Source organism: Pararge aegeria, chromosome 8 (genome assembly GCF_905163445.1).
Source record: "Pararge aegeria chromosome 8, ilParAegt1.1, whole genome shotgun sequence".
Taxonomy (NCBI): Eukaryota; Metazoa; Arthropoda; class Insecta; order Lepidoptera; family Nymphalidae; genus Pararge; species Pararge aegeria.
This window is the reverse complement of record NC_053187.1, coordinates 7,085,038-7,099,254: the sequence shown is the minus strand read 5'-3', so window position 1 is coordinate 7,099,254 and position 14,217 is coordinate 7,085,038. Positions and strand designations below refer to the sequence as shown.

At 36.4% G+C, this 14,217-nt stretch overlaps 1 protein-coding gene across 1 annotated transcript in view; it reads right to left on the bottom strand.

Moving 5' to 3' along the window:
• Positions 1 to 14,217, bottom strand: part of LOC120625985 — a 69,736-nt gene that overhangs the window by 11,534 nt on the left and 43,985 nt on the right. The window contains exons 20-24 of the mRNA XM_039893267.1: positions 10,942 to 10,985; positions 10,719 to 10,857; positions 10,405 to 10,637; positions 3,528 to 3,666; positions 3,245 to 3,445 (exon numbers count right to left, since the gene is read on the bottom strand). Of these exons, the coding sequence (XP_039749201.1) occupies positions 3,245 to 3,445; positions 3,528 to 3,666; positions 10,405 to 10,637; positions 10,719 to 10,857; positions 10,942 to 10,985 (756 nt within the window). The remainder of the gene's footprint in view (positions 1 to 3,244; positions 3,446 to 3,527; positions 3,667 to 10,404; positions 10,638 to 10,718; positions 10,858 to 10,941; positions 10,986 to 14,217) is intronic.

Genomic DNA, 14,217 nt, shown 5'->3' with positions numbered 1-14,217 from the left:
CTGATGACACAAACTGGGGATGACTGCCTATACTATCAAAACTATGGGTAGATAGTGAAGTTAATTTACCACTGGGTTGTTCTGTCTTATGCCATTCATCTGAAGTCTGTGTGTACTCAGATATCATTTGCCTTTGATACATATCAAACTTTACTGCCAGTGTACGTAAAGAAGTCTGTAATCTGGCTATTTGTGCTTCTAGGATTTGTGTGTCAGATTCATAACTTAATCTATTACTTTCTAACTGTGAACTATACATTTTAATTTCATTCAATAATTCTAAACGTTCTTTCTTTGGTTTCAGAGATTTAACAGAATTTTTATGTACTTTTAACAGTTTCTGTGTTTTTTTAATATATCGGTTAACTTTGATATACTTTTTTAGTTTCCTACTGCTGCAGGGATTGACTACTGTATCTGATTTGACTTTCAATAAATTAGAGAAGTTGGTATTAGCAGTAGACATGTCAGCAGCAGCAGTAACCAACTGCGGGGCCCTATCAACTAATTCTTCATAAAGGCTTTGAGTGTGTATTGCTGTTGTGTTATGGGCTGCATCTTCCAGTTCGGTGATCTGGTGGTGGGCATCACTTAGCTCCCGCTGCAGGGTAGTAATCTGGCTCAGAGCCTCCTCATACTCAGCACGGCACTCATCAAACCTATTTACTAATAACTGAAGTCTATCCCGCTCTTCTACAATGTCTACATACTTTATGTGCAAATCCGATAGTTCTAATTTTAGTCTATTATTATTCCCAAGGACTTCTAATAATTCCTTTTCGTTTTCGTCTCTTTCATTATTCAATTGGGTGCATAGCTCCTTGCTTGCCTTTAATTCTTTCAGGGCCAATTGTAATTTGGATTGCTCCTGGCGCGCTAAGGCTCTGCGGGTCATCATTTTGTAATTAATTAATTAATGAAACAAGGAGTAATCACCCAAAGAATGCGAAATGACAGGTAGGTTTCGGTATTGCAGTGTATTGTTATAACAATTGCAGCGTTACACTTGGATAACGGGCAATTGCATATACACGTATGTGTTTTTTATGCGCTAAATAGTTGTTTCAAAGCCAAAACAGCTACTAGCACTCTTTAAAAACACCAAAACAGAAGTTTAAAATTCAAGTTTTACTAACCTAACTGTCACTTTGTTTACATCGACGAAAACTTTTCTTACGCACTTTTAACACTTAAACTATTAATATATACTACTATTTATTATATAAATTAGGCGATTAAATTGGATTTGGGCACTAAAAACACACAAAATAAATTAAAATAACAAAATAAAGTACAGAGATCTTTGAACTTGTCTTGATGACTATCTCAACGATGAAAGGTCAATTTACTCACGAGCCATATTAGCTAAATGTATACCATGCCTAAAGACCTCGTTAATTGAATCAAACTCTTTAGAGCAAGAGTTTATAATAAAAAAAACAAAAGATCTATATGATGTATATACATATATAGATATAAATTGTCAGAACTAGCCCGGAGTTCAGAAGGCTGTAGGTAAGAGGGCCGCAATTAGAATGCCTAATAATTCTACAGCAGAGTACAAAATACTGTACTGCCCTGGCTTGTAAGCGTTGTTGCAACTGTCTCAAGTCCCAGAAAGAGTAGGCGGTCGGCAGTTGAACGTTGGAGGTCAACATCGGAGAAGACGTTGAAGGAGAGCAAGAACTATTGGGAGAACCTTTCAGTGACTTTGAAACAGCCTTGGACCGTAGGCAACTTGGAGTAAATATAAGTTAGTAATATTGAAAAACTGCCGTGTGGTTACTGCAGATCAGAATACAGTTGTCACCACCCCTCCTCTTCCCGCGAGTGTCGTTCGATGCGACTAAAGGAATATAAAGGCGAAAGGACAGCAACATCCTCTGTGCTACTACTACAATCTACTGTGATCGTCAAACTATCTGACCAGCATGGTGATTATGGACTAACCCTCCCATTGCAAAAGGTCTTTAGTCCAGAAATGGACTGTTATAGATGAAGATTGGAAATACTGTGCAATAAGTTTCATTTATAGTGTAGCCAAGTTCTGAGTTTTATGGGAATAAATATAGTGTGGCTATAGATACAATATTTAGCGGTGATTGATAGTGGATAGGACTTAAGCTTCAGGTTCATTCGGAAGTGGAGTGTTTGAATAGTACGCACCTCTCTCTTTCCAAGTTATGTGCGTTTTAAGCAATTTATGATGATAATGATACAATATTTATTCATACGCAATGTTTTTCGTCGACAGACTCTCTATCCGATCTAAAGTAACTTTATGCAATTTTCAAAATAATTTAAGTTTAGTACACCATTCATAAAATATAACCCGGTTCAATACTGAAATACAATATTTCTAGATTTTTTTTTTACCTAGTTAACTATATTAAATAATTAAATATAGTTAATTGTTCTATCATTTATTATTTTTCTTCTTTTTTTTTTAATTATTAACCATGCTTAAAAATAAATTAAAAAACACTATTAAAAATTTGTAAAAAAAACTTCCACCCTCTGCTTTCGGGGCTTTTGAATGCCCAAGCAACCGGTGGTCAGGGCTCCAGAGTGAGGAACCTCCTCACAATACGTGCCGTTTAAAGGACTACTGCCTTGTGTATCCGACCCTTGATCCAACAACCAAGCGAAAGCTTCTTAAGATGTTGGTCGAAGCTTTTCGCGAGAAGACCATTGACTGAAACGACGATCGGAACAACAACGGTCGACTCAACATTCCACATGGCGGTAATCTCGTGAGCAAGGTCCAAGTATTTAGATACTTTTTCCTTTTCAGGTTTCACCAGATTATATCATGTGGAATAGTAATGTCAACAATTATTGCACGGCGCACTGATCGATCGACAATATAGTTAATTATTATTATCAAATGAAAAAACACTGTTTAAGATCTCTGTAGAAATCAGAGTCCGTGTGCCGATAACTTAGGCTTAGGAACTAGTCTTGATAAAGAGAGTTGAAATGAAATGCTAACTATAATCACATATCAATTGACAAAAATGTAAAACCGATTCATGAGTGGTCTGTCTTATCTATCAGGAATACATAAGGCTTAAATAAAAAGTAAGAGAAAAATATTATTTTATGTTTTTATTTTTCAATATTCATAAATAGTTATTTATAAGCCTATGAAAACAGATGGGTATACCTAAAACTTAACGCTTTAATGATGAGCTACAATATGCGCTGGAGCATGAGCAATCACGGGTGTTGGGGCGGCGTGAACTGAGGGTGCGGAGCGGTGGACCACTGCGTTGAAGCCGCTGTGTGCGTCGGCGGAGTACTCGACTCTGCGAACGGAACCGTCGGCTTCAACCAGGGAGTACTCGCCATGTACGACGTCTCCGTCGCGGCTCTCGTGCTGCGACTTGTTGTCGCCGGTGTGACCGTCAGCTACGGAGTAGGAGAAGTCGTAGCTGGGGTGAGCCTGTAACCAAAGTTTATTCAAATAATTATCTTATCACTAAACCAACCAATTCATTTAAAAAAATCAATTTATAAAATCTTACGTCATAGGGTTCTGGCTGGTGAGCGGCGATGAGACCGTGGGCGGGAGCGGCGTGGACGATGGGAGCAGCGTGGATAAGAGGGGCAGAGTGGGAGATAGCAACACGCGCTGGTGCAGCGTATGCCAGAGGGGCAGCAGCGATGCCAATGGAACCGTAGCCTTGGTTGTGACGTACAATGTTTTGGGATGAAACGGCACCGTGGCCGGAGTAACGAGGTGCGGCGTAGGCTACAGGAGCTGCGGCGTATGAGACAGGGGCGGCTACGGCAATAGCCCTGTGTCCTTCGTCGTGACGTACAATGTTTTGTGAAGAAACAGCACCGTGACCGGAGATGCCGGCAGGAGCGGCGTAGGAAATTGGTGAAGAGTAGGCCAGGGTAGCGGCAGGGGCGTAGTTAGCTACTGGCAGAAGGCCAGCGGATGCCACCGCCAACACAGCGCTGAGTGTTACAATCTGCAAATAATAACCACAATTATTAAGCATGTATAATATAAATTCCCACTCGGTTACATTTAAGCATGTATACTGTATAGTATATATTCGCAGTATAAATTCCCGCTCAGTTACATTATTGACTTCATTTTTACTAACGCATGTAAGGACAAAAAGTGCTTACTTTGCAGAACATATTGTAAAAGCAGTTGCTCGACTGATGCAAAATTTATACAACGAGCCGTTTTTATAGCACCTGCTCGGGTGATTTTATTAATTAGCAAGGTCAATTTTACTTTCCTTCGCAATCCTTTATTTTAAATCGATCTTGTGCTCGAAGTTTACACATTTTTGTCTTTTTTTTTTAATAAAAAAAATTTGTAATTAAAAGTAGATCTTTTGCTTTTTCTATTTGGATGTACTGTTAGCAACATCGCGTTTCGTGTGCGATGAGTGATGCTGGCCTCTTTGGCAGCTCATCTTGTGTGAAAAACTATGCGTCGCGTCATTGGATAAAACAAAAGCGAGGGCAGCATTTTTGGGGTTGAAGGAATGCGGTTGTTCTCCGCCGTCCTCCCGAGCCAAATAGTACTACGTATAATATAGTCCTACCGTCTTTAACAGGTCCTACCCACTTTATTTTAACATTGTTTATTTTAAAGATGATTTTATAAGTTTGCATTCGTAAAACATAGACCTACGAAGGTGTTCTATGAAGCTGTTTTGCATACTTTCAAATAAAATTTTTGATGCACAAATGACATTCCCGGTTGTGTCAACGTCACAAAAAGCATATAATGGATCATCTAGTTGAGGATCTAAAAAATGCTTACCGTCTGTTCTAATGATAAAGATTCATCGCCAATGCTATTAGCAGATTTCTGCTATTAATAAAGTTCAATGACCCTAATTAGAAGAGCGAAGCTAAAAACGAAGTAAGAATGTGGGCGAGAGATGCGATGCGTTTGCTCGGGTGGGGTATTTTGTGTAGAATAACTTATAAAAGTTTTTATGGGATAATTAACAGACTGTACGCTGATAGGGTAACAAGACACCGCTTGTGTATTATTTGGCCAAAAATTCAAAGACTTGGTTTCCTTGGCCTTTCCTCAAGTCAAACTCACGCAGAAAATACCAGCGACCGAAACTATTGAAAACTTGATTGTTTTTTATCACAGCTGAGCTTGGTTGCGGGTTATGTGTGGCCTTATATATAATACTAGCGCTCCCTCGTAACTTTGTCCGCGTTTGAGTCAACCTTAAAATATAGACCTATGTTGTCGCAGCCTTTTTTTGGAACTTTTAATGGAAACAACTTTGTCACTGTTTGCACAAACTTTAACCGTCTATGCAGAGCACGCAGCGGTAGCTCTAAAACGGCCAAAACCCCCGATTTTGAAACATTCTTCATTGGTACTATGCTCCTATTGGTCTTAGCGTAATGATATAAAGCCTATAGCCTACCACGATTAATGGAAGATTTTTTTAAATTTCGAACTAATCGGTTACTGAGATCATCGCGTTCAAGTAATCAAACAAACAAAAACTCTGCAGGTTTATATTATTATTATAGATAATATGATGTATGAATTAGCGTTAGAACTGTGTGACCCAAACCTATTTCCTTGTATTTTGCGTATGTTCGTAGTATTCTCGAATATGCATGCAACATTTGGTCACCCTATTATATTATACATACTCATAGGCTTGAATCAATACAAAAACAATTTCTTAAGTACCTGGCCTTCAAAGAATTCAAAAAATTTAACAGTTACAAAGAAGCCTGTACTCATTACAAAATTGACTCCCTGGAACTAAGAAGAAACCAAAGTGACATGCTACTGCTACAAGCTATTTTGACTGGACGAATTGACTGTCCTAGACTGCTGTCTGCATTTTCACTCAATGCTTCCTCCTTTAGGCCTCGAAAACCGCAGCTATTACGTGTACCAAAATCAAATACAATCTACGCTCGAAATTCCGTGCTTTTACGCCTGGCACGTACCTATAATAAAACTTACTCAGATATCGATCTTTTTCACTTATCCAAAATACAATTAAAAACAGAAATATCTAGCCTACATCGGAAACTTAATAACGTGTAAGTTATAATATTTATATTAATATCTATAATAGTACATAAATACATATTATCAATGCATACTCTCTCTCACACACACGCGCACACACACGCACACACACACACACACACACACACATACATACACACACTCACACACACACACACACACACACACTACAAACACACACACACACACTTTTGTAATTATCTTACTACTCTTTTGTATTATTAATATCTTGTTAAATTGTAAAGCTTGTTTAAATTGTTTAGTTTCTTCAAATTTCCAAACCTGTTGTAATTAGTAGTTTAAGTATAGCATTTAAGTAAATTGTCAAGCTAAGGATTGTAATCCTATTTGGCCTTATTTTAGCATTAAGTCTAAATGTAAAATTATATTGTATGCAACGCTGTTGATTACAAATAAATGAATAAAATAAAAATAAAAAATAAAAATTTCATAACTCTGACCGCAGGTCCCAGTATTAAAGCATAAGTACATTTCTTGAGGAGCAATATTCAGCTATTGCCAGCAGAAATTAGATTAATACTTCAACCAAGTAGTAAAGAATAGTTAGGGAAATACCTCTTCAATAGCACTTTTACCACCCCGATATCTTGTCTTTTGTATGGTTAGGTTATGCCGGATTTTTGACACCATAATGAGATAATTTGTGTAAATATCTAGATTTTTAAACACGGGGAATATCCATTTTATCAGCTGTGTTGTACCTATGTGATATGTCGAATTAGCTTATTTTTAAGCTAGCGCTTTATTTTTTTAAGTAGATAGCATCCCCTCTTTATGTTACAATCCAAATTGGAAACGCTTGAACCAACTTTTTATTACCACAATAGTGTTGGTTAATGAATGATAGTTCAAAATAACTTTCTTAATATTTCCACTTTTATTTCCTTATTCGTTGTTATACAATATTATTTTAACTATAACTCTTAGCTTAGAACTTAATACTTCTAAAATTATATCCATTCCAAGTACGTTGAGCGTTCGCGCCTGAATCCATAATTGGCGCCATCTATTTCTTCTTTTCATTGTTTTTTTTTTCTCGGCTTATAGACCAAAGAGGAAAGAAACATACGGATACTAATATCAATTATTTAATTATTGTTGTAACTGTTTCAATAATCAATATTTATCGTCTAAATTATAATGTAAATCTTATTTAAATAGGTTTTTTACATCCTCCATATAATGATCTTCACTAATATATTTTTATATATTTAAATTATATCATAAACGTAAATAATGTTATAACAACGCTAACAATAGATACTGCATTTGAATCACATATAATAATTTTTTTATTGTGGCTTGAGTTCGATTTTCTTTTTTAAATGTAAAAATTATTGAAATTAATATAATTTTCTAGTTGTCATTTTCTCAGATCTGAATACTATGAACAAACGGCAGTTTTATTTATTGCATTTTTTTTAAAATTAAATTTAACGATGAGGTGGTCGTAATGGACCATAACAAGAAAGAGGAACATCACAAATTCTCAACAGGTAGGTGGGCCTAAGGCTGCATCAGCAAAATTATAGACTTATACATCCGATAGGTACTCGTTGAAAATAATTCAACACGCATTTTTATTATCCCTAGGCAACTCTGTTCAGTTAAATAGTCCGAAATTCGGTTAAATACCGGATCGAAATCGGATCATCGAAACAATTTATCTATGCTTATAATAAAACTGTAACTGGAAGATTTCTGTACATATAATAGATATATTTTGAAAATTTTGACCGCTTTATAATCGATACTGAGTCCAAAACAGATTTTTATTTAATTTTTGTCTGTCTGTCTGTCTGTCTGTCCGGGCATCACGTGAAATCTACAGAACGGATTTAAATAAAATTTGGTATAGTGGTAGCCGATATTCAGGGTCAACATATAAGCTACTTTTTATTTCGATAAACAATAAGCTTCTCCCGGGAAATATGATGAAATTATTTATCAATTCAAAGTCAAAGTCAAAGTCAAAAATATCTTTATTCAAGTAGGCCCACAGGTGGCACTTTTGATGCGTACATAAGAATTACACGGTAGTGAGATGATGGCGATAACCACATTCGTAAACTTAAAACTAAAGCTACGAGGGTTCCAAACGCGTCCCGGTCTAAGAAGAAGCCCACAACAAACTTAGCCGGGTGTTTTTTTTTTTTTTTGTTATCGCCATCTCACAATGTCATTTTAAATTATTAGAAGAGCAACCTGGTTAGAGCAATAATTTACACCCAAGCTTTTTTATCGTTTACGTAGTCCTTTATACTATAATAGGACTTTTCTATAAGCTTACGTTTAATACAAACTTTGAACTTTTTAAGAGACATCTCCAAGATGTCAATTGGTAGTTTATTGTAGAATTGTATGCAATTTCCTTTAAACGAATTATGAATTTTATGTAACCTAGTATATTGCACTGTAAGTTTATTCTTACTTCTAATGTTTAAATTATTGCAGTCATATTTTTTCTTAAATTTAGAAATGTTTTTATGGACGTACATTAAATTTTCAAATATGTACTGACTATACACTTTCATTCATTTATTTTAAAATCATTATTTTAAAATCTTTAAATTTATCTCTCAATGACTCTCTCGGACCCATTTTGTAGATAGAACGAACAGCCCTCTTCTGCAGCACGAAAATAGTGCTAATATCAGCAGCATTACCCCAAAGTAAAATTCCATATGACATAATGCTGTGAAAGTAACTAAAATATACCAGTCTAGCAGTTTCTACGTCGGTCATATGGCGTAACTTCTTTACCGCATAGGCAGCAGAACTAAGCCTGTTCGATAAATTATTTACATGAGGGCCCCATTGAAGTTTAGAATCTAACGTTATTCCTAGAAAAACTGTCGTATCCTCCAGTTTCAGTTCCTCATTATTAAGTAGTACAGTGGTTTTCACGTGTTTAACATTAGGTAAAGTGAATTTTATACACTTGGTTTTTTTTCCGTTAAGAACCAAATTATTAGCTTCAAACCACTGTACCACTTTAGCGAGAGAGTTGTTTACGTCGTCAAAAGCTAGTTCACGTCGATTTATTTTAAAAGTCAGTGATGTATCATCGGCAAACAGAACTATCCCTTGTTTATCCTTGGCAAGGTAAGGAAGGTCATTAATGTAAATAAGGAACAGAAATGGTCCTAATATAGACCCCTGTGGGACACCTATTTTCATAACTGATCCATTAGACCGTTTTCCATTCACGTCGACTTTCTGAATTCTATCGCGTAGATAGTTACTCATTAAGTCTAGAGCTACACCCTGAATTCCATAGTGGTGTAGTTTCCTAACTAACGTTTCGTGTTGAACACAATCAAACGCCTTAGATAAGTCACAGAACACACCAAGTGCATCACGTGACTCCTCCCAGGCTTCAAATATGTTTTGTATTAGCTCAATTTTACTTGATACCTCCGTTAAATTTGAATTGATTTTGATAATTCTTTTTTATTTGAAAGTGTATACTATCAAGCATGTGTTGTGTAATTTTAATGAAGATTTGATAAAAATTGTCGGAGATAAAGGACATAAATCTTCACAGATAACAGCGAGTCGTAAGGCATATGGGACAACGATCGAATGCATGCGTACCATCTTACTTATATTATAAATGCGAAAGTATGAGTATGGAGGTATGGATAGATGGATATATGTATGTATGGAACGATGGACATGTCCGGGAGGCTAAATGTCTGACTGTTGAGGCACAATAACCGCTTTTTGTTATAATTTGTCAATCAAAACACGGGTAAAGTGTGGAATGCTCATACAACATCTTTGTTTTCTGCCTCAAACTTTAGTGCCTTCAAGGTGAAAAGACATTTCATAAGAAGGTATGCCTCAATCTAGGCTTAATCACAGCTTTCCGTTAGGCATGATAGTCATCAACTTACGTTTATCAAGAATAAAAAAGGTCAGCTTATAGCCGCTGTCCGTATCGCGTCCGTGTCTCGCTTACCTTTTTTTCAAAGATGGCTTGAGATGGCAATCATTAAATCTTATGTCGAATCAAAAAGACAAACTTTTGCCTGCAAACATTTCAAATTAAACGTCCTGAAATTCATTTCCTGATTACACTAGATCGACGAACAAAAGAAATATTTTACAGTATTACATATACACAGTATAACATATTACATATATAATGTAATATGTTATTACATTATATACAGTTTATATAATGTTTAGGAATGTATCAGGCCAATGAAAAGATAGAGTGATTTGTTTTTTTTTATTGTGTATAAATAGTTATTTACATATCATTAGAAGTAGATGGGTGAAGTAATTATATTTTGTTTCAATGATGGGCTACAATATGCGCTGGAGCATGAGCAATCACGGGTGCTGGGGCGGCGTGAACTGAGGGTGCGGAGCGGTGGACCACGGCGTTGAAGCCGCTGTGTGCGTCGGCGGAGTACTCTACTCTGCGTACGGAACCGTCGGCCTCCACCAGGGAGTACTCGCCATGTACGACGTCACCGTCGCGGCTCTCGTGCTGGGACTTGTTGTCGCCGGTGTGACCGTCAGCTACGGAGTAGGAGAAGTCGTAGCTGGGGTGTGCCTGTTAGCAAAATTTGACCAAATTATTATCTTAGCACTAACCTCATTAACTCACATTTAATAATCAATAAAGAAATCTTACGTCATAGGGTTCTGGCTGGTGAGCGGCGATGATACCGTGAGCGGGAGCGGCGTGTACGATGGGAGCAGCGTGGATAAGAGGAGCAGAGTGGGAGATAGCAACACGTGCTGGTGCAGCGTATGCGAGAGGGGCAGCGGCGACGCCAATGGAGCCATAGCCTTGGTTGTGACGCACAATGTTTTGGGATGAGACGGCACCGTGGCTGGAGTAACGAGGTGCGGCGTAAGAAATGGGGGCAGAGTAGGCTACTGGAGCAGCATAGGCGACCTGAGCGGCAGCAATACCGTGGGGTTGGTCATGACGCACAATGCTTTGGGAGGATACAGCGGCGGCTGATGAGTAGTGTGCTGTGGGCAAAAGTCCAGCAGCTGATACAGCCAGAATGGCGCTCAAAGTAAGGATCTGAAAATAAACAGCACATTTTTATTTAACACTAGATTTATTTGTAATTTAAATCTTTTGAGGTCATTAATCAATAATTGCTTAACGAGTCCTTCCAAAGAGTTTTAAACCTGACTTACTTTGGAGAACATGTTGACAAAGTTGTTGTCCGACTGATACATAATCCGTACAAGGAGCCGCTTTTATAGTAAGTGTTTTAAGGCAAGGTCAACTTCAATATTCAATGTATTATTACTTTCTTTCACATTTTAACCTTTGGTATATTAAATAAACTATAATTGAGTACCTACTTACTTTTATATCGCATTTTAAAGAGCTTCGACATAGGTAAATACTTAAAAGGAAGTTCAACATTGCGCGGTCTTTTGTGTTTTTTTTATTCTCTTACAAGTTAGCTCTTGACTGCAATCTAACCTGGTGGTAAGAGATGATGCAGTCTAAGATAAGTTAAGGGTATAGAAGGTATATTAAACCCATACCCTATATGCGCTTCAATTAATAATGTCATAGATACAGAATACATAAATAAATAAAATAAATATATATACTACGACAATACACACATCGTCATCTGGCCCTAAATTAAGCGTAGCTTGTGATATGGGTACTGAGATATCTGATGAATATTTATATCATATATATATGTTATGAATATAATACACATAAATACTAATATGCAGATAAACACCCAGACACTGAAAAACATTCATGTTCATCACACAAACATTTTCCAGTTGTGGGAATCGAACCCACGACCTTGGACTCAGAAAGCAGGGTCGCTGCCCACTGCGCCACTCGGCCGTCAAAACACATAAAAATGCATTCCCATAAAAATCGAGCAGAATTAGAATCCAGTTTTATTGTTTTTGTTTAAAATTATTAAACTTGTTGACAATTTTCGTGCCAATTTCAAAAACGTAGAACTTTTATTCAACTATTCAACCCCCACCTCCTTAGAGATAGATTCGTATGCCATCCGTTCGTAAATACCTGCGAACATCGCTTTAACAGGAACCTATTATTGAAAATGTAGGTTTGCAGACAAAAAAATCACCAGAAACTTTTATCCCCAATTTTGTCCTCCTTAAACGGTCACATTAAATAAAATACAGAAATATATTAAATTGGCTAATACTAATCTCAGCTCGGCGTTTTTATGTGAATTTCTAAAAAAAAAGAATGATGGCAATGATCATTGTTTTAGCGGAGGCCTACGTTATAATATAACTACCTATTTATTGGTATAACTTGAAAATGTGAATACAAAATTTAAACCTCCTTTTTCACCTGTATGGATCTGTTCTGTCTGTTATCTTTCAAGTTAAAGGAATCTTTTAAGCAAAAACCAAACACCAAGTTTCCTGGATACAACTTGAAAACTTACATAATACTATGTTCATACAAACTGCCTTACTTATTTCAACCCTCGTTGCGATTGGATGAAAAACAGCCTAGTAGTAAATAATAGCCTAACTATTCTGTCATAGTTTCCAATTTCTACGTTTTGCTATTTGGGCTGCAGGTTGTCTTTTAGTCAGTCGGGACAGAGTTTCTTATAGTTATTAGGTAAAAAGAATCTAAATACGAATACATTTGTTACATATGTCACACTAAATTTGCCTATATCGTTTATAAAAAAGGGTTTCCTGTACAAGTGTGTAGTCTACCTTTAATGTTATAATAACATCTCCCTATCTATCCACTGCGATAAAAAAGAGGGTTCAATTAATAAAAAAATAAAAAACATTTTTTGTGTTATTCAGGGTGGCCTCGTTAATCTTTTGGTTAGCATGTTTGATTGCAGATTACGAGGTCTTGGGTTCAATCCTGGGCAAATGAATAGGATTGGGTTTTGCTATCAAGAAGTTCTTAGTACCGGCCCGAAGTTGGTAATTGGTGGCATTCAGCCCGAGCCTCGGAAAGCTGTTAAGCTGTCGGTACTTCGCCTGACCTCCTCCCAGTCGCTTCAAAGCAGACGTCTCATCGAACTATGAGAGTGAGGGAATGCAGAGCATCCACGTGTTTGCGCACACACTTGTGCACAATAATAACTTCTGCGTATATAATCTCGCTATCTTTGGATAGATTTACCACCGTGGCTAAAGTTGGTCAGGGAAACTGTGTGTATATTCCTGGTGACCTGTATCCGTTTCTATATAATATGCCAGTATATAAAACCGGTTCTGATGGGGGTCTCAAGTATGTGATGAAAAAAAAGCGGATTCAAATATTTGAAGATTTGTTATTGTCGTGCAATTTTAAAGCAAAGTAAACGCAAGTATAAATAGAAGTCCTATGCTGGATATGGCCTTCGATTAAAAATTTCATAGATACATAATAATGCAGTCGTTTATGCGACTGCATTATTATTAAAATTAGAAACGCAAGCATTGCTTGAATTTCGTCAAGGGTTGTGCGTATCTCCTTCTGCCGCATAATATAGTTGTAATAACTAAATGAGAAAATATCAAGCAATTTATATCGTAGCAGATGAAAACAATAATGAGACCACTTTGAATTTAATATTATAGCTAGTCCGTACCGATGAGAGTACGGTAAAAACTTTATTAATATAACAAGAGTTCGTTAAAATTATGTAAATAATGAATGCCAATCCATCGTTTGTCAGTTAGTAATTATAGTAACATATTATCATAGCAAAGTGCTTTTCTTGTAGAAAAAAAAAGGTATTAACTGCTGCTGTTGGATTTCTTTGTTAATTTTAAATTATGCAATATTTATCTCCGAGATGCAAACAATATATGTTTATTCTATGCAGACATATTAGTTATGCGGAAGAGGTACCCGTGTACGTTTTTCTGGGATACAAAGTATCTTTTCTCATATGAAAATCTGTTTTGGTGGCTATATCGTTAATAAAGCTATTAAATTTTGAAATAAGATTTGATATACAGGAATCGTCCAGTAACACTTTTATTATAGTTATCGTTGTTTGAAAGTAAGCCTAATTAAGTAACAACAATAGTAAAAAATATAAATGATCATATCAAACGCTAGCCGTGCTGGCAGATAAACTATATTTCAATCAACCTGTAGCATGTACCTAAGCATAAAGCAATCGAAATAACTTTTCATA